The following is a 21,021-nucleotide window of genomic DNA, read 5'->3' on the forward strand; positions in this document are numbered from 1 at the left end:
CAGAGGGATGTTTTCTGGACTGGCTTGTTACAGAAATCTACTACAGATGGGTTGAGAAGTTACAGTGTTGGGGTGAGAAGAGAGAGAAAACTATGGAAAAGATGAATTGAGATTGTTTCACTGCTGTATTTTGTACTTTTAACCTGGAAATCCCAAACTACAGCAGGCATTGCCCTGTTACATGCAGGTGGAGACACGGTGGGATATGTGGACCAACAAACAGCCCCATTCTGAGAGAAGTGCATGTGTAACTTGTGAGTTTTTGAGAGTTGTCCTTTAGATTGCTTAGCAGATTTTCTAAATGAAGGAAAGGCTTGATTGGGTGATTTTATTACTTGATATGCTTTCAAATTTATCTGGTCATTTTGAAACCTGAAACACTGAGTTATAGTCATAAAAGAACTATGGTAAGTGATATAAAAAATCATATATGACACGTGGAATTGTGGCATGTATTTTGTGCTTTGGGTTCTTACTGCTTGATTGACAAGTTGGTTTTCAGAAGTAAAACTTTGAAGAAACCATTTTTATTTTCTAAAACCATAAAGTTGTGCATTTGACTTTTCAAAATCCCATTATACAACTACTAGAGGTACTTTTGCATTTTGCTGGCTTAATTTCTGTTTAATAGGTTCTGTAGAAATGCTCCTTGAAGCATTAGGGGTTTGCCTGCCTGATGTGAAGCTTGTGACAGGCTTGGTGTGGTAGCCTTTGTATCTGCAAGCTGAAACCAATAAAAATAGTGTTTCAAAAATAGCCAGATATGTCTGGTTATTAATTTGTGGCACCTTGGAAGTCAAGTAGCATTTAATGTCTCTTTCTTTGTCGAGAGTTAGTTGTGCTGCAGTTGCAGAGTTGAGTGTTGGTGTCCTGCAGCTGCGCAGGGCTGGGGCTGGGCAGGACAATACCTGTGGGAGCACCCAGCCTTGCCATGGCTGCCCTGGCTGCTGGCACAGGAAGGAATGCTCATCCTGGGCCACGGAGCCTGGAGATGAGGAGGACAGCAGGGTGTGGTCCTCACAGTGCCATGTCTGCAGGGAGGGGAGACCGGTGTGTGTGTGTGAGGGGAGAAGGGAGTCGAGTGGCTCTTGGTGTGGCTGGGCCAGCATACTCAGGTGTCCTTGTGCACTCCTGACAGCAGAAATCTTTGGGCAGTTTCTTTTGCCTTGTTCCTGAATATAGGTGTGGTGTGGATGTAGGGTAAGAATGGGCTGTTCGTACAGTCTCATTTCAGGGTACGTACCGGGCGGCCTCCCCGTGCTTCACCTGCAAGGTGCTGAGGGGAAAAGCCCTGCCTTATGGAGTTGGACTCCTTCTCTGCTGTGTTTGGGAAGCAGGTTTATCTTTCTCCATTTGCGGTGGTAGAACCTAGTGGGTGTCCAGGCTTCTGCACGACAGGTTGCTCCCATGACTGCTTCACTGGCTTTCATCACTCATCTCACCTGAGTTTCCATGAAAGTGCTCAATTCCCTCAGTGGCTGATGTGAGACTGTACATGAACCACGTCACCAGCTCTTTTAGCAGGAAAAGGCTGGTTAATAAAGACCCCTGCTACTATCAGGAGAGCTTGTGGGCCTGAAGAGGAACCATTCCTCTCACAGCCCTTAGGCTGCCATACACCAAGCAGAATAAAAGCGGTTGTTCTTACACCATGGCCTCTCCCTTAGGTGTTCTTACACCATCACCTCTCCCATAGGTGTTCTTACACCATCACCTCTCCCATAGGTGTTCTTACACCATCACCTCTCCTGTAGCAGCCCAGCACTCCTCTGACAGCACAGGGCTTTGCCCTGGCCTGGCCTCTGCGTGCAGGCCATCCCAGGAGAGATCCCTTCAGGGTCACCTTGAGTCCCCTTCCAACCCTGTCAGAAACATGCAGCTCTGCAGCCCAGGTGTGCACTGATCCTGTGCATTGCCCTGTGCTCATTCAGGTGCTCATGGCCAAAACAGCTCTGGACTGAGGGGTCTCACAGGTCCATTCCTGGCTTTGGAGCCCATTTGCAGCCTAAGCATCTCCTCACCCTTTGAGTAATGAATGGAATGGGGAAGGAATCTCTTCCTGTTTGTCTGCCCTAGGAATATTGGGTGAGTTTGTAATGAAAATCTAAAATGAAATATGGACTACTTCTAACATTAGACCTCACAAGCTTTTTTTTTCTGAAGGAAATTAAAGTGTAGTATCTGTGCAGAAGCTTAGTGAATGCTACTTGCTGCTTTCAAAGCATTAAGCACACTTCATAACTATCTTTCTAATATTTAGTTAATAGTGACTTTGATAATTGAACAAATTAATTGCTTTTTTTTCCATAGATTGGAATTGTTAGTGTGCTGCCTCTGCAATAGCACAGTTTGGGATTATTAGATGCTAATCCTGTCAGTCCTTTCCACACTATCCATAGCCCAGGGCAATTGCTTTAAATTTGGCATTTTAATTTCCTCTTTTGCAGAAAGAGCATTAGAAGCATTGTGCCCATTAAGCTTTTATTACCATAATTAGTCTCTTCCATAGTTTGTTCCTGACAGCAGAGTATTCTGCTGTTAAGTGTCAGTCTTCTGTGCTGAAAACTGTGGTAGACTTGTACTGATCCTGGGTGTTCTTAGCAGCTAACACTAGTATTTTTCATGCATCTTGAGTTTTATTGACCACCACAAAATAATTATTTTTAAAAATAATTGTGAAGCATCATGCAGCCTGCTTGCTCCTGCCCAACCCTCGAGTTGTGTAGGTGATTCTGGTCTCCATTTGTGAAGGTGAAATACAGTCACACAACACTGATTGAGTAATGCAAAATTCCCTGCTAATTTAGTTAAGTTTGGAAAGCTTCTAGAAAAAAAAAAAATATAATCCTGAAAACTTGGATTTTAAACATCCCTGGCTGAAAATGTAAACTATCTTAAAATCTTGTTATTGCAGGCAAAATGCCAGCCCCTGAACAGAGCCCAATGGTGGAGGAGGGGCTGCCGCAGACAGCGCAGGAGACTTCCACAGGCCCAGGCATGGAACCAGAGACCACTGCCACTACCATTTTAGCTTCTGTAAAGGAACAGGTACCTGCTTCGTTTTCAGCAATTCTTCAGAGTGTGCGTGGAGTTAACTGCTGTCTCTTACTGCCTTGCTGCAACAACCAGCACTGTTTGATCTGCAGCATGTGACCCAGTGCCACTATAGCCTATTTCTGTATCAGTTTTAGAATCTGAATAGAAGGGGTTCAGTTACCTGCATTAAACAGAAGCATCTTTCTGGTGTTCTGTATCCCTTGGAATGTCTGCATTGCTGCTGTAAGTCAGACTGGAAATGCAGGTTTAGTGGCAAAGGAAGAAGAAAAGCTAGTGTAGAATTGATGCAACATTGGAATCAGTCCTTGTAAGTCCTGTAAAGCAAAGTGTTCAATGCTACGAAGTCCTGCACCTACAGATTGGGTATGATTAATTGTACTTTATTTAAAAATGGGCTTTAAACTCTGAGTTTGCTTTCAGTACCAAGGTACTAATACATTTTAAATCTTTAGCACATTTATGGATGTGTATCTAAAGTGATAATTTTTATAGGAAAAATAAAATTGCGTTTGCAGTCAAATTCAGCCTTAATTTCTGAAGATTGTTCAAGTGGGAAAAATTGCAGTTCTACAAGGAGACACTCCAGTTAAAGTTTTTGTTGGTTTTTTCTTTTTTAAATTTAAAGAACACAAAGGGAGAAGGGATACTTTGTTTTTCATTGTATTACACTGAGAAATAATGATCTTTATTGACTTAATACACAGACTGTAACATCTGAAGCTCAGAATAAATCTGCTTTGCTGTCTGTTTTGAACTTCCTTTAAGATGAATCATGACTTGATTCAAGACGGTAGCTCTGAATGCAAACACTTGATATATTAGTTCTTACATTGTCCCATATTAATATTTTTAAAAAGATGAGAATTAGATTATATCTTCTTGATATCAACAGTTTTCATACCCATAATACCTTATTGTTAAACTAAAATTATCTGCAGGGTGATGAAATTTGAATCTTACATTTTTGCACCTAAATTAAGTTTCAAAAGTAATTTAAGGTGACAATAGCAACTCTAAAAATATCTTAGCAGTGTTAAAATTAATATTCACATTTGCAGTGTTCTGGGTATCACTGCCAGGGCAGTTGCAGTGAGAAAAGTCAGCCAAGAGTTACAGATACCTTCAAACCTCTTTCATCCAACAGCAGTTTGCCTTGTGCCGTGGTAGTCTGTCACAAATTAGGACTCATTTGCCTGAAGTAGGTGGGTGGTCAGCAGGTCCATTTTGCACAAAGAGTGTGCTGGCGGTGTTACCGAGCTGGCAGCAATGCCAGTGCCAGAGCTGGGCTGTCCAGGCAGGGATGGATGGATGGATGGATGCATGCATGCATGCCCCTGCCCAGGACAGCTCTGTGCTCACAGCTCCGTGCAATCAGCTCCGTGCTGACGCTGTGCTGGGTGCCAGATGCCGCCGAGCGTGCAGCCAGGGCAGTGCTGCCAGGAGCAGCTCCACACACGGGTGTGCACTGAAGGCTTTTGTTACTGTTCCTTGGCCTGTCCAAACAATATTTGCATCTTTTTATTAGTCCTAGAGAAAAAATTATAATGGAGTATTTCTTTCTTTTGAAAAGGAAGTTAAAACCACTTCCTCTTTCCATTTATAAAAAGACTATTAAATATGTGGCTATTCCACAACTAAATTCTGATGAAAGCTAAAAAGAAAAATTGTCATTTAGCATTAGCATTACACAAACTTCAGAACTGGAGCCTTGCTGTAAAATGTGCAGACACATAAAATGTGTGTGAGGGAAGGAAGATGTAAATTGTCCTTCAGTCTTGGAATTGATAATGTGAAAGAATTAAGTTCTGAACTGCTGCTTTCTGGTATTTTTTCTGTTGATAATAATTATGGACACTGACATGTTCAACACCCTTCCTGCATGGCAGAAAGCCCAGAACAGAATATTTTCCAGTGAAGTTCTTTACTTTATTAACCTTGAACAGAAACTGCTGCACTGTTTGCTGTTTCCTTTGGTACAGGAATTGCTGCGAGGTGCAGCAGGTCAGTGTTTGTAAAATGGAGCTGCCGCACCCTGACCCAAGTACTTCAGAAACACTACAGTGGAAACAACCAAGAAAAGCCTTTATTATTACTTGTCAAATTGGGCAAGATTTAACTTAACAAAAGCTTTAAAAATTACTACAGTAGTTCTAAGATAAATGTGTTGCATTATTTCGACCTTTCTGCCATAGTCATGAGACAATAGTTATGATTACCTAAAAATTTGCACTAATTAGCCTATGAATCCTATAAGCTACTTCTAAATAAAGTTTCCACTTGTTTCCATTTGTTTCCTTTTCCTAGGACCTCAAATCAGTTTAAAGCAATTGTTTTACCAAACTGGAGTGTGTCCTCTCAACTCTGATCCTTGGGTAAGGTGTCAGACAGCTGGGTCCATCTCCCTTGGTCGTATTTTAGGAAAGGAACATTTTGATTCACTCGTAGTATTATAAAATAACACGAGCAGAACAGGTGTAACCTGTGAAGAAATTTAGATCACTACAGCTTTGTGCTTTTCTGACAAAGCTCAAGATCTGTTTTAAAGTGAACATGAGCCCATGTGGGCAAAAAAGCCAAGGCACCTGGCCCTTGTCCAAACTCGTGTGGCCATCAGGACTAGGGCAGTGCCTGTCCCCTGTGCTGGCAGTGCTGAGGCATCTCCTGTTCTGGGGGCAGTTTTGGGTGCCTTAATATAAGAAAGTCATTGAGGGACTGGAGTGTGTCCAGGGAAGGGAGCAGAGCTGGGACTGGGCTGGAGAATTCCTGACCTGGGAAAGGGGTTCAGCCTGGGCAGAAGGAAGCTCAGGAGGCCCTTGTGGCTCTGCACAAGTCCCTGACAGGAGGGGACAGCTGGGGGGGTCGGGCTCTGCTCCAGGGAACAGGGACAGGAGGAGAGGGAATGACCTCAGGGGAGCTCAGAGTGGGCATCAGCAGGAATTTCTCCATGGAAAGGGTGCTGAGGGATTGGAACTGCCCAGGGAGGTTTGGATCCCCATCCCTGGAGGTGTCTGAGGAAGAGCTGGAGGTGACACTTAGTGCTCTGGGCTGGGGATAAGGTGGGGATTGGGCACAGGTTGGACTCTGTGATTCTAATAGAGGAATTCCTTTTTGAATGCAGGAAAACCCCAAGGCTAATTGTAATAAACCTGAAACATTTTATCATGTTTTTGTCTTTAAGTGGATTTGATGATGGATTTTGAGGTGTTTTTGGGTTTTTTTTGTTTTTTTTTGGGGGGGGGGGGGCGGGCAGGGGAGGGAGGGGATTGTTTTCTATGGGCTTGTTCTAGAGGAGGGTTGGGAATTTTTTCCCTAAAATATGGCTTTCACTTCTAAAATGTTATGAGGCTTCCATACTATCATGGGTAGAAGTATCTTAGGAATTGCTGAAAAAAGTCTTAAATAAAAGTAAAATGTGTCTATACTTCTGAATCCTGGGGAGTTCTGAATCCTGCATAGCAGTTTAGTTGAGTTCTGTAGGGAGTCTCTTATCCATGCTAAAAGTAAATTGAGTATTTTCATACTAAAATAAAAACTTGTTAAAAATTGTAGGAGCAGCATAGTAGCAGTAAATTTTGGGGGGGAGGAATGTAGGGCAGCTAATTGCCAACTGCTCCCTGTAGGTTCATGGAATCACTGCTGTTTTCTGTGTTCAAGCTGTATACTGATCAATTTGGAATGAACTGCTGCTGAATTGACAAGATTAAATGGGATCATTTGGAATTGTGAATTTCCTGCTTAGCACATTAGTTTTCAGTGGTTGGTCTGAGAAGCAGTCTTGCAGGAAAAGCCACCCATCAATGCAGTTTTCAAAAGTAACAGGAGTATGCTGGTTTTAATGCCTTTGCTAAGACAGAAACACTTGCAGCAATGGCTGGTTTTTTGGTTTGGTCTAGCTATTTGTGACACTTAGAGATGGGCAGCTTTTCACCTTTTCTTTAGTAAGTAGGTGACAGAGAAAGAATGATTTGATATGCTTTCAGGTGGATAATAATACATCTCTTGGGTTTCCCTGCCTGTTTTTCTAGAAGTGCTGTTTGTTCAGGACTTCAGCAAAATCTTTTCCTTTTGTGTAAGTGCACTGAACTGTATCACATAAATAAAGAATGTGCACCTCACTTTTTTCCTTCATTATTGTTTAAGTACAGATTTTTTTACATGATTCTTGAGATGTTTTTAATAGGGTTTGAGAGCAGGGAGCAAACCTCCACCTTTTTCAGATGGAAACAGAAGGAAGAATGCATTTTGCCTATTTTTTATTGCATGTTAAAACATCTTTTTGGATGGGAACTATTGATACTAAGTCTTGGAGATTTCTTTACCGTTCAGCTACCGTTCAGTACTCTGTGTAGGCATGTCACTTCATAGAGATACCTGAAAAGAGACTTACTAAATGCATTTCCAGTAATTGAGCACAAACTTTTTACAGTCTCACTTTGAAATTCTGATTTGCATGCATCTAGTGATCAGTTGGGTGATAAACATGTGGCAGTTCTGAACTGAAGGCAGTACTTTTTGTTGAATGGACTCCCAAGTTTGTCAGGAGTGAAACAAAAATCTTGGTCAACATTTTGTGAATAGCTGGAAGAACAGGGATTTTCTTCCAACTCTTAGTATTGTCTTCAATTGCATAGGTCACTCTTGCCTATTTAATCCCAGAACTCTGAGGTTTAGAGCTTCTGCTGTTTACCAGCATTTTTAGTTTTGGTAAGTCAAGTCTGAGATGTCAAATTCCTGAAGGTCTTACTCTAGGACAAATTTAATTCCACTCGTGTCTCAGGTGAAATAGCTAGCTCATTTCCTTAATCAAAATTCTCTGTACTGCTTTATCCATATGATGACTTAGAAGTTAACTTTCCTTTCTCCTTTGTACTGCTAGGCTTCAGAGGAGAAACTCCCCTTGAAAAAGAGCCAGTCTGGAACTGTGGGTGCCTCTGACATATACTGGAGTATTGACACCTTTTGTAGCATGCTTGGTTTAGATTATCAACTTGTCTGCTCAGCAGTGACTGAGCCCTCGTGCCCTAGCTGTACCTCAGCTCCAGCACTGACTTGGGCTGCCTGAGCATTGTCACAAAGCTTCCAGAGAGGATGTGTCAGAGGCAGCCAGGGAATGCCTCCAGTGCCATTCTTCCCTCCTGCCACTGGCAGCAGTGAGCTTTCTATAAAATGCTAAAATTTTGATCTCTCATCTGCTAGAGCAGCACTAAACTGTTGTACCAGACTAGTGAACAATGCATGCATAAAAGTATTAAGGGCTTTAATGGTCTGCTGCTGTTGAATACAGAGTAAGTGTGATCAGCCAGTAATTGTAGCTGTGTCATCTCACATCCTGTAATCTGTGATTCTCTCTACACTGTCCAATTTTTTATCTTTTGTCTTCTATTTTGGAAGATACTGAGATACTGAAAGCATGCAAATGCAGTTGTGTGCGTGAGTAAATTTAATTTTTACAGAAAATATTATGGTTGCTCTAATATGGTTAGTTAGTTCAGGCTTTTTCTGCAATAGATTCTGGTAGAGAATTTAAATATTGGGTCACTAGAGTATGACATCCATTTTGGAAAATATGGTATTCAGTGTGGGTTTAAGTAGTCAGTTGCTTGATCTAGCTCTGAATTATGGCAGGTGGCAACTGAACGCTACATAGATGAGTGCAAGAGGTTAACATGAAGGGAGGTTATAAATCAACTTCTGTTTTGTTGTTCTCTTCTTTGTTGCGCATTTGTATCATGAAAATATCCAAAATATAATGGCCTTTTCTGTAGCATTGTGTGAACTTTCACGGGTGATGGAAGTTGTGTGGCTCTGCACTGTGGTTGCAGTTTAATAAGAAATAGTAAACACAAGATAAAAATATTCCTCTCAAATGCAGGCTATGCTTTCTTAGATGAGTAAGTTGAGCTATTGAAAGAAGCTCAGCTCAATCATTCAGCAGACAACACTTTTGTAATTAGAACACATTTCATAGTTCAGCTTACAATTTCCCTAATAATATTTCACAGACAGCAACATTTGGTGTTTGAAGCAGCTCAGCATATCCCAGTATTACTGCAACTGGAAATACCAGCCCGTCCTAGCCCAGTCTTCTGTCACAGCAGCCACTGGGAACTGGTCAAGTCAAGAAGCTGCAAGAGATGCCTTTGTTTATTGGAGGAATCTTCTCCCTCTGATGTCCAGCTGCCCAGTCTGGGTCTGGCTAGCCAGGCATGAACCATTCAAAAGGAATCTTGACTTCTCTTCACTGTTCGTGCAATTGCTACTGATTCTTGCAGAGCTGTCACTAGAAAACCTTTCACTAAGCACCTGGACCACTGTTTGTTTAAAGTTGTCTGTGTTTTCCCAGAGGTCCTCAAATCACAACAGGGCAGGAAGAAAGTAATTTTTATTTTTCGGTGTGGTGAATGTAGATTCCTCATTCTCACCGGCCTCATCAACACAAATGAAAAAGGTGAACCTGCAGCACAGTATCATGATAGGATGTATGAAGGCACAGAATAGCCCCTAAACCCTCTTTTATTATGCAATGCCTGCAACAGGAGAATGGCAGTCTTCACTGGCAGTTGTGCAAACAGCTTTCCCATTATTTACTTGTTTTCAAATACTTGCTGGCAAGAGCCCAGCACAGTGTGTTGGTAGTTGCTGTCCCTTGCCCCGGAGCCACCAGCCTCTCAGAGACACTCAGCTTTCACATGGAAAGAGGATTCAGCTGCTGAGACTGGTGGAGCTGGCCTTGCCTGTACCTTGGTGCAGTGAAATGTCATCGCGAGTGAGATTCCTGCTGGGCAGAGCTTGCCAAGGAAAAGCAGCTGGTCACCTGGTGTGAGCACTACAGCACCAATGCAGGGTTTGACCCTCCCCCAAAAGGAGATTGCACAGCTCTGAAATGTTCTAGGCTCTGGTTTCCACTCTCACAGCCTGGCTGCCTGCAGTCACTGCAGCTGCTTTCCAAAGCGAGCTGCTCTCTTGCCCCGTGTGTGTGCGCTTTCTGATCCAGAGCTGGAATTGTGGTCAAAGCTGTCTTTTATTGCAGTTTCATATTAAGAATCATGGCCTGTGGCTTTACAGTGGAATTTTAGGTTATGAACATAAAACCTGCAGTTTGATAAGGTGATTAGTTGCTGCTGAAGAGGTTTACAGAATTAGAGGTTGCTTTTTTTCCCCTCAATGTATGTTGAATAATTTTGAATGAAAGTAGTTCTGGCCAAGCCAATGTAGTGTGTCTGTCTGAGGAGATTTGTTTGCTCCTTGGGATGCAGTATGGCAGTGTGTTCTGTAATTTTATGTCTGTGATTTTACAATGTGCTTGCCACATAGATGTTCTGCTGTGAATGATAATATGCCTATTAAGAGTTGTATTTGAGTCCAGCCATGCTATTTTGTCAGTAGCCAGTGCTCTAGGAGTCAGTGAGTTGGGATTTGTGCCCACAGCAGCAGCTCTGTGCAGGGAGCATCCTGCTCAAGGAGTGAGCTCTCCCATTGCTCCCAGAGAAACTGGATAGAGAAACAAATTTTAGTAGATTCCTTCCAGAACTAGTGTGCAGTCTGATAGATACACATTGTGGGGGTATGTCCACTCAGAGTGGTATAAAATTTTGTATAAGGAAGTATAAACTAGAATGGTGATCAATTTAGAGCTGGTTAGGACTTGATTTTCTTATGTCATTCACCTCTTCTACTCTCAAGAAAAATAGAAGTATAGTTCTTCTGGTTTAAGTGCCTTCACATTTTTGTGGTGTGGGGCAAAAGGTAGGGATGTTTTATTTAAATGGGGAATTTATTATTTGAGATGTTATGCAGCAAGATGTTTCCTAGAATAATGTGTTCATTAATGCCTCTATTTGTAATGAAAAGGGAAATTAATAGAGATTGGTTGAATGGAACCAATTAATGGCTAGTAATTTTTTTTTTATTAATCTAATTAAAAGATCAGGAAATAACAATAGGTTCAGATTTTCAGTTTGCACCCATGACATCGCTGTTAAAATATTGATTTAATAGTAAGGAACAGGAAACGTGCCTTGGATGCACACCCACCTTTTCTGGCCAAAATTGAGGGTGTTAGGTGTTTATTCGGTTTGGTTTGGGAGTTCTCAGAAATGTTTGGATGTGTCCACAATTGCTTGTATCCTCTGGAAGGGCAGTCAGCCGTGTGTGTGTGTGTGTGTGTGTGTGTGTGCGCGTCACAGCCAGGTTGGTGTAGGGGCTCACATCAGACCTTCAGAAGTCACTTTTTCAGTTTTATCATCTAATCTAGTCATTGTGGCAGCAGCAGCTGCTGTTTGCCTTGGGCCTCAGCTGCCTGCCTGATGGCATAGGTACTAATTAGCCTTCCTTTGTGGGGTTCTTGGAGGGCATCTCCTTGTGTTGTTGGGAGAAAAATCTTTATCTCAACTTCTTAGAATAGCATTTCCCAAACTTATTGTGAGCCTCCTACTGTTAGTGCAAGTGTCCTGAGGGCTGTGAGGCTCAGGGGCTGGAGCAGGGAGCAGAGGTCCCTGCAGAGTGCTGGGAGCTGTGGGACACTGCTGAAGCACCCTTCATCTCACTGGGAAGGGCACAGGCTGCAGGCAGTGGTTGGTGACAGGGAGGTGGTTCTGCCCCATCCTATGTGATGTGGGGCTGTAGGAGCAGTTTGCAGGAGCTGATATCCCTGGCTCACATACAGCACATGGGAGAAACCTCAGCAGTCATTTGGGCTTTCACACCGCACGAGTGCTCTGTGTTGCACTTCACCTCTATGTAAGGCTTGCTTGGTGTTTCATCTGATTACTGAATATTGGTGTTCATCTATTTTTATATGGTTTACTTAAACTTCAGAGGGCTTACAGTATCAGTTCAAAAAAATAATGCAATTGCTCAATAGAACCCTTTTCTCTGGTCAATAAAAGCTAACTGGGGGGGGGGGGGGGGGGCGAAACACTATCAATATCTTTTGATGTGACATAGTCTGGATTTCAGAATACTTTGGAGAATGGTTCCAGATTTCAGTAACACCCGTCCTGTGTGGCACTGGTATTTCCCACTCACCCTTGCAGCCTTGCATTCCAAAAGTCTCTTACAAAGGCTGAAGAAGTTTGGTACCCTTGACCAAGAAATGTAAAAAAAGCTGTACTCAGAAAAGGTGAAATTGCACATCTACACTCAGCCACTTTGAAGTTATAAATCTTAAGGTTTCCAACTACAGTCAGAATGTAGGATAGCTTAGGATTTGAAGGTTTGTGATTGGAAGGGTTAGGATATGATATTTTCCAGTTTCCTTGTTTATAGATTAAATTGAAGACTGACTTTATAGGCACTGACTATTATCACTATATGACTGACTTTAATCACTATGTGTGATTTTGTTAGCCTGTGGTAATGTAAGAAAACACAAAAATTTTAATTGCAGGAGAAATAAAACCCAAAAATGCTTAAACATGTTTTTTCTTTCTGTAACAGGTGATAAATCAATATTTGCATGAATCAGTGATTTAAAGAACCTTTAAATTTCACTTTTATAGTTTATTCCCCTAAGGAAGAGTCAAAACACAACTGTGATGAATCAGTGATTGTTTCAGAGTTAATCCACACACATTTTTTTAACATCAAGAATGCTTTTCTTTTTATTTTGAAATTTCAGGAGCTTCAATTTCAAAGACTTACCAGAGAACTGGAAGTGGAAAGGCAAATTGTGGCTAATCAGCTAGAGAGATGTAGGCTTGGAGCAGAGTCACCAAGTATCGCCAGCACAAGGTACAAGTCCTGATGACTTTCCTTTCATTTGTCCCATAAATTAAAGACTTTTCAGTGGTGCTTATGTCCTCTATACATATGTTTTCACTGATAGCTATTCACCTCTATTAATATCTGAAGGATTAAAAAATGCAGGTTTGATGTAAAGAGTTATGGGAGAGTTTCAGGAGGCGTCTCTAAAGATTACAGTGTATTGCAGACATTTTTTGAATTCGCATCCAGAGAGGTAGTGGTTTTCAGGGCTACCTGGAAACAGCCAGCAAGTCCCAGGACCACCTGGTTTTGGTGGCAGTGCTGGTTAATTCGTTTGAGGGGGAGCATAGGATTGCTTAGGTTCCTGGCACAGGGTCTGGTAGAGTGGGTAGAAGAATCAGCTGTATTGGTGAAGTCAAAAAGATAGCTGTTAGAAAAGTTGAAGACTGAAAACTACCTCATTTACTTAAAATATTGCGAAAATGTCTGCTTACCTGTCTCAACAAGAAAAGCAAAATACTGATTTTCCTGGTTCCCAGTTGCTTGTAAGGTGTAAATCAAGTTTATGGAGTTTAGTACATAACACTTTATTAGAGAAATCCCTCTACACTAAGAATTTAAAGTTACACCAAGTTTTCTGTATACTGCATGTAGTTGTAAATGTGTTGCTGATGTAGCTATTGGAAATAGAAGCTAAAGGACAGGTAGAAGAGCCCGTTCAGCCTGTGGGGGCACTGGAGTGTGGCTGGCAGCTCTGTGAGCAGCACACCAGGCTGGCTGGGAGCAGCCCTTTTCTGCTGCTGCCTCACAGCACAGATGTATTCCAACCACGGAGGCGTAGCCATGCAGGGAGCTCAAATACCACAAGAATATCTGTGAACTACGTATGTTTTTAACAGAATTATATTTTTAGCTTTTTACAGCTTCTCACTATTTTATAAATATTTAATAAATAGTGCTTAATTTTTTCATCTGTTGCCTTTTTTTGATGAGAGCAGCAGTATAGCCAAGCAGGAAGGTAGGCGATGGAAATCACTGCTTTTCTCTCAAGTGGTGCTGTTTAAATCAGAAATACTTTCCACCTTATGGAGTACTTGCAGAGATAATAGCCTTAAACTGTTTCACATCATGCAAAATCTGTGAAAGATGCACTGGGAATTGACTTGTCCAGTCTAGGAACTGGAGATCATAATTGTGATTACCACATTTAAAAAAAATAGCACACTGCTTAACAAAATCAGAAATGTGCCATTTCCCTAAGTGTCAGTGTTGTTCCTGAAGGCTTGGTGTGCTGTGCACAGGTGCTGGCTGAGATCTGGCTGGGACCTCCACCAGCCCCTTCTGCCTTAGCAGAGTGGCACAGCCATGTCACTGAGAGGCCTCTAACCTGGAAATTCAAATGCCGGAAAGTATTTAGGAGCTGCCACATGAAAATGTAAAGCAGTGTTGGTGACCCTTAGTGTGTTTTGTCTCTAAATTACTTAATGCAAAACCTTTTCTATATATCAGATTTTTATTTTTTTCCAGATTGGCAGCTGGTTCAATTTTATGTCTAAGATAGCTTTGAAGTAGAACAGTAAAATGGCCAGGAAAAGGTGTGAAATTAAGAAAGGAGCATAACCAAAAAACAAGCAATAAAAAATCAAATTAATCAAAACCTCAAACAAAAAAAAAACGTAAACAAACCAATCCAAATCCTTAAAAATACAAGCAAGGGAAAAAAATCAAAAGGGTAAAAAAAATTTAAAAAGAAAGGCATTGGTGGATTTCAGCACACTTTGTATGCATGCTTCATCTCCAGTACCAAATATTTGTGTTACTGTCATATTTGTCTCTATCATCTCTAACTGAAAACTGTACGTCATACCAAGCTGTTATGATATTTCTGATAGAGGAATATTTCTGCATGTCTACTCTACTAACCTAATTCTTTTTCAAGGATAGTAGTGGGCTACATTAGCATTTTCCAAAGTGTGGCTTGCTGCATCTGGGCTCTCTTTGGACGTATGACATGCTGCTGTTGGGAAGAGAAAGCATCGTGGCTGATTCCAGCAGCAGCTCGGCATGGGCACTGCAGTGTGTCACCACAGTGCTTTTAAACACTGCCACGAAATGCACTGGACTGACTGCTCAAAGCTGAAAGAGCTGCTGTCTTCTAAACATTGCATCTGCTGGGGGACAAAATCAGCTGATGGTATCAGTGGGTGATGTGTGCTGGACTTGTTCCAAAATCATTGAATTAGAGTCACCTTAACCAGTTGAAGTGTTGATGAAGCAGCTTTCTTCCTGTGACCCATGGTCAGAGCAGCCTTTTTCATTCTTACCTTGTGTACCTGTAAAGGAAGTTCAAGTAGTCAGAGTCAGGAATGCTGGGCAGGGTTATCTATTATATATTATATTATATATTATATATTATATATTATATATTATATATTATATATTATATATTATATATTATATATTATATATTATATATTATATATTATATATTATATATTATATATTATATTATGCTCCGGGTTATAGCCTCGTGTGTGTGACAATTAATTTTTGTGTGTATTCAGTGTTTGTTACCATTGCCAGCAACACTGAGCCACATTGCATCAGTGTAAGGAATTGAGTTTCCAAAAGGTCTGAAGAGCAGAGCAGAAGGGCAAGAGTGGAAAACCTGGTGTTCAGGTAACATGGGAGTTCTGGCCAGAGGTTGATTTTCGGAAGCCTGCCGCCTGCCTTGGAATTCTCCTTTTACTTGAAGTCTCATTGTAACTCTAGTTCAGTTTGTGCTAATATGTGTCTTTAGGACTCTTTTATGCAAATATTTTGTTTCTAAGAAGGCTCCTAAATGGTTGTTTTCATTGTAGAAAATAAGTATCTTGTGCTGTTCATGTTGCTGAGCTATTTTTTTGTAATCAGTAGCTGCCGTAGAAAGAAGTAAAATAGAAAGTCATTTAGAAATTGCTACATCTTGCCCAAAATCACAATCTCATGCTGATATTTAGACACAATCAAATCTGATGGACTTGGCCGTTTTTCCTTTAAAGAGCTGTTTTTTGGAAAACAGCAGCTTATAATCATTGCAAAAAATTATGTATTATTCAAAGTTTGATATTTTATATTTAGAGGGAGGAGATACATTTTCCCATAGAAATATTTAGAGTATCTAATGTTAATAACACATGGCTGAATTCTGCATTTGTCTGCAAAGATGGTCGTGCATCAGTACTACCGCGAGCACAGGAAGGCACATGGCTCGGTGGACGGACAAAAGGGTGGAGATAGTCTGATAAAAAATCAGTATTGGAAAAATGCAGGAGAAAGTTGGTTTTTACACTGATATCAGATACCTGCTTGGTCTGTGCACTGGTTGGCTCTGAAGGCATCTCACTAACCTGGACAGCGTGACGTACGTCACTCCTCACTCTCAGAGCTGTAGCTGTGTGTCAGCTGCTTTGATTTGCTCTGTGCAAAGGATCAGAATTCTCTCTGGAAAACTGGAAGCTGAAAAAACAGTGGAAAAAATGAACAGGAAGAGACCTACAACTTTTGAACTGCTTTACATGTAGAAGCCAGATGCTCTGGAGTGGTGATCCCCAGACCTCCTTTGCTGTGCCGTGCCACGAGCAGCGCCTGCTGCTGTTGAACAGAGTGCCTGGTGCTGGGGGCACACAGCTGGCTGTGGCTGTGCATGCTGGCTCTGCTCTGCTCTGCTCTGCTCTGCTCTCCTCTGCTCTGCTCTGCTCTGCTGTGCTGTGCTGTGCTGCTGCTGGCACAAGCTGCTGTGGGCTGGCACTGACAGCACAACACCTTCAGCAGGAGTTGTGTGCCATAAGTTGTGACCCACCTGTCCTGTTGCAGACGAGTTGTGTTGCCTGGTGCTGTGAAGTACAGGAAGTTACAGTGAATAATTCCCACTGACTAATAGAAACTGAGCTCCATAATCAGTGCTTTGGTAGTCAGGTGTAAAGCACTGCAGAGTGCTATTTACATGGTCTATTGAAGTTTTATCTGCTGGGGGATGGGTGGTGAAGTTTCCTATGATTAATTAAAAATATAATTAAAAGTCCACACTAACCACATGGTTCATTTGTGATAGTTTTTTTTTTCTTTCTGCAGCTCTACTGAGAAGTCATTTCCTTGGAGATCCTCAGGTATTATCTTTTATGTACAATTTGCTTAAAGCCGAAGTAGATTTATTTTCTTGGCATTCATTGCTTGTTTTGACAAAAACAGAACATTTAGCAGCAGTGCTACATATCTTTTCCAAGTGTCTTTTCTCAAGTATGACATTCATGTTTTCTTTGTCACACATGGGACACGCGTGTTCCCTATGTGACTTTAAAAGATGCTTGAGCTTACAGGTAGTTGCAAGTACTTTTGTTGTATCTTTATGTGCCTTTGCATTTCTGTGTGAGCTGTGGCTGTAGCACAAGGCTTGTCATGTGTTGGGTCTTCCTTGCAAGTAACTAAAATTTACTTGTGAGTCTTCCCCCTGGCAGGTAAGGAGAATGAAAAAAAATATGCTGCATGGTTTAAGATGGAAAACTGGGGGTTTTTTTCTTATTACAGATGTTCTTACTTAACTGAGAAAATCTCTGATAAGTGAAGGTTTTTGGAGAGCGCTTTTTCTACTTTTGTAGCTCAGGATGGTGTGGACTTTCTTTCCAAAAGAAGCACTTTTCTTGTACTGCTACACCTGCTCCTAGTTATATTGGGGGAGAAGGTAGGACTGTATCTTCAAGGTGGCATTCCCGGGTGTGTTGTAATAATCCCCCTGCCCCTGCCAGGCCAGAGCAGGGAGCTCTGCCAGTTGTGTGCATCAGTTGGTGTTTGACCTTGTGGAGCTCTCTGAGTTCCAGGGCACTGGAGTGAGGGGGCCATGTGCAGGAGCCACTGCAGCACAGGCAGGGAGCTCCTGCAAGTCCCTTCTTGTGCTGGGTGACCCTGTGCTCTTGTCCTGCTGGCCAAAGGGCCCAGTGCAGTACCAGTGCAGCTGGCATTGGAGAGTGAGAGTTGTGTGACCCCATTCTGCAGAGCCTTCCTGTCCTGCTTGTACAGGGGGAGACTGTCCTGGGAGCTGTGTGGCTCCAGCTGTGTGGCTGCTGCACAGGGACCCTGCCTGCTGCTGCCAGTTCAACCAAGCACATCCATAATTACCATAACCAGCATTACTTTATATGCCATTCCTGGGTTTTGTTTTATTTGGAGATTAAGCTCTTAAATTTTTGCAAAATTGTATTTTCATGGTTTCTGTTGCTGCAGCTGAGGTGAGGTGCATGTTAGCTTTTCTCTTTTATTTTGAAGCTAATATTCTCAACAGCATACTTGTACTGCCATTTAACTTTTGCTAGTCATGGTGGTGCTTTTCAGGTATTCTTTCAGCAGTGGTTTTAAACAGAATCAAATTTGTTTTATTGAGTAATTGAGGATCAAGTCTTAGATATTTTTTCAATATGAATGTTGGTTTTGTGGGTTTTGTTTGTTGGGGATTTTTTTAATCACATGGTTTCCCCTTGTTCTATAATGTCCCAATGACATTTCACAACTGGTAGAGATTCCTTCTGAAAGCTCTCAGGTGTTGTTTTACTTATTTATTTCAGCCAGTTGCATTCCATTGCTGTATTTCCTCTTCTGAGTTTCCTGTAACTTACTTTTCTCCTTCTGACCTTCTATTAGTTTCTTCCTTTTATTTTCTTTCTTCCTCTGTCTTCCTTTCTTTCTGCTCATATTTTTATTCTGTCCTTTAATTCTCTCCTCACATTTGAGTTTTTCTTTAGAAATCTCATGCTCACATCCCTGCTAAGTAGTCACTTGACATATGGCCAAAAATTCTATTTCTATTTCAATGTTCTTTGTGTTAATGCAAACCTAGATGTGTATTTCACACATTTCTGTATTCAAAGTAGCTTTTCCTGCAGTAATTGCTCAGAAGTGGGCATGTTGGAAAAAAAAAAACAACTATTTTTTGCTTAAAATTTCCTGATCTACGTTTTATTTCCTGTTTACATTATGCTGTGATTGTGGCTTGATTGTAGGTTTTATTCCCCAATTCACCATGGATCTTTGTTTTTCAGAAGTGCCACTAGATACTGCTTTATGAACTGTAATCTGAAAATACTGAAGTTAAAGATAGATAAAACCATTGCCTTAAATCACTTTTTCTATGACTGTAGGTAATGGTTTATGTCAAAAGCATCAGTGGATGATAAGATGTGATTGTAACTGTAATTGCTTTCTGCATTAGTAGAATTATACAGAATTTTTCACAGAAATATAAAGTGATGTTGTTTTGCAGGTGCTTATAAATAGAATATTAGATCAGCCATTTATAAGAAGGCTATTATTTTATTCAGGGCATTCCTCCTGTTTTATGGTAGTGGACTCAGATAAAAAGACAACTATTCATTTCATTGTGCTTTCTTGCCTTTGTTAAACAGCCTAAACAATCTTTATTTTTTAGCCCTCTGAAGGCTTTGGCCTGGTGGGCAGTTTGTGATGGGAGTGAGGTTGGGCTCAAAGCTCTGTCCTGGGAACATCTGCACTGAACTACACAATTGGACTTTATTCTTCCTGTGTCTCTCCCCAAACTGTCAGTTTGACATTGATTTAGTATCATGTAATATCCAGTAACTGAGATAATAGGGCCTTGTGTGAGATAAACAAAAAGGCTGAAGATTAAAGTATTGAAGCTGGATGTAATCCTAATGTAAATGTCCAAGTCCTCCAAGTGTTTATTCTGAAGAAGATGGAACACCCACTGGTGGCTGTTACCATCTGGTGTTGAGCTGGTGTAACAGGCTGTGACGTGAGTTCTTGCAGTGTTGGTTCTCTGGATTGTTTCTAGGCATACTGACAATTGAACTAATAGACATGCAGTAGCACCTCTTATTAAGTCTTAATTAAATTTGGTCATAATATTCCTATTCTAGTAAATTAACTAGTGTCAAATTTTACAAGCTAGTTTTGACCTGACAATGTACTGCTGGTAAATAACTGTTGACTGCCTAGGATTTCTAATATTTATTGTTTTTTTAAAAAATCTGACTAGTGTTCAATCATTCTTCATAATAGCAATTGCTGGGTAACATTTTTAGTATGAATGTTTCATTATGGCTCATAATGTACGTAGTGAGATACCAGCATTTTATGTCCAGCCACTGGTAAAAGCCAGAGTATTTCTGTGAAGCAGCATCACTGTCCAGAGCCCACAGCTCCTGTCACTGAGCAGTCCTTGTGGCTGGGCTGGTGCTCCTTGGCACATTCCCTTTGGGTTTCCTCCAGGCTCGTTCATGTATTTCTGTAGCAAGAATTTACATTTCAGGTGTTACCTTTAAACATAACCTCCATTGCCTACTCTGCTTCCTCAGGGAGATTTAGCTTGGATATTAGGGAAATTTCTTCATGGAAGGGCTGTCCAGGACAGGGGTAGAGTCCCCATCCCTGGAGCAATTTTAAAGCTACGTGGATGTGGCACTTTGGGATCATGGGTCAGGGGTGGCCTTCTGCTGGGTGGACAACTGGGCTCAGTGGTCTCAGAGGGCTTTTCCAACCCCAACCATTCTGTGGTTCTGTGCTGCATCGCTGCTGCCTGCATAACGTTATAACTGAATGCTTAATATTTCTGTGAAAATAATGTTGATTCAGTATCCTCATCTTTGCCTTTTTTTTCCCTGACTCTTTAGCTTTTTCCTTTCTTCATAGCAGCATTGCTGTGCCTCTTTTGCCTTTCCTTACTGTACTGTAATTTGTCTGTACAGTTCAACTGACATTCTTGGAACAGAAGTTAGCTTTGGAAGTAAATATTTAGATAGTAGATTACTAAATTAAAAATAAATATCGAAATTTGCAGCAACTGCTGTTCATAGGACACAAATGGGTGAAATTTAGCTCAGCCTTTTACATCTGGAGGTGTCGATTACAGGCCCTTAAGATAAGTGTAGCTGTCCACTGGGCACTGCAGCACAGTTGCACAGTGTTTCTGTTCTTCAGAGTGTGCTAGGTGATCAATTAGTTTTTCATTAAAATAGTTTGGAACATATATTTGAAAATTTAGAATTGTAGAACTACATCAAAGCTTGCAGGTAACAAAATTCTCAGAGATTTATATTAACATTCTGTTCATTGTGTTTGGGAGATGACACCTGTCTGCCAGTGAGCTGATTCTGTTTGGTGTAAGTCCTTCATTAGTATGTATGAGATAATGGTCATTATTGAGTTTGCAGGAAACTTGCATAAGAAACACTGGATTTATGGAAATAATTT

The 21,021-nt window shown here is 41.2% G+C and overlaps 1 protein-coding gene across 6 annotated transcripts in view; it reads left to right on the forward strand.

The window, feature by feature from the left end:
* The first annotated feature begins 2,508 nt into the window (after nucleotides 1-2,508).
* Nucleotides 2,509-21,021, forward strand: part of PKP4 (plakophilin 4) — a 36,369-nt gene continuing 17,856 nt past the window's right edge. For all 6 annotated transcript variants that reach the window (XM_062498714.1, XM_062498717.1, XM_062498712.1 and 3 more), the window contains exons 1-3: nucleotides 2,509-3,048; nucleotides 12,677-12,789; nucleotides 16,876-16,910. In XM_062498714.1, coding sequence (XP_062354698.1) covers nucleotides 2,920-3,048; nucleotides 12,677-12,789; nucleotides 16,876-16,910 — 277 coding nt within the window. In that variant the 5' untranslated portion in view covers nucleotides 2,509-2,919. The remainder of the gene's footprint in view (nucleotides 3,049-12,676; nucleotides 12,790-16,875; nucleotides 16,911-21,021) is intronic.

Source organism: Cinclus cinclus, chromosome 9 (assembly GCF_963662255.1).
Source record: "Cinclus cinclus chromosome 9, bCinCin1.1, whole genome shotgun sequence".
NCBI classification, from domain to species: Eukaryota; Metazoa; Chordata; class Aves; order Passeriformes; family Cinclidae; genus Cinclus; species Cinclus cinclus.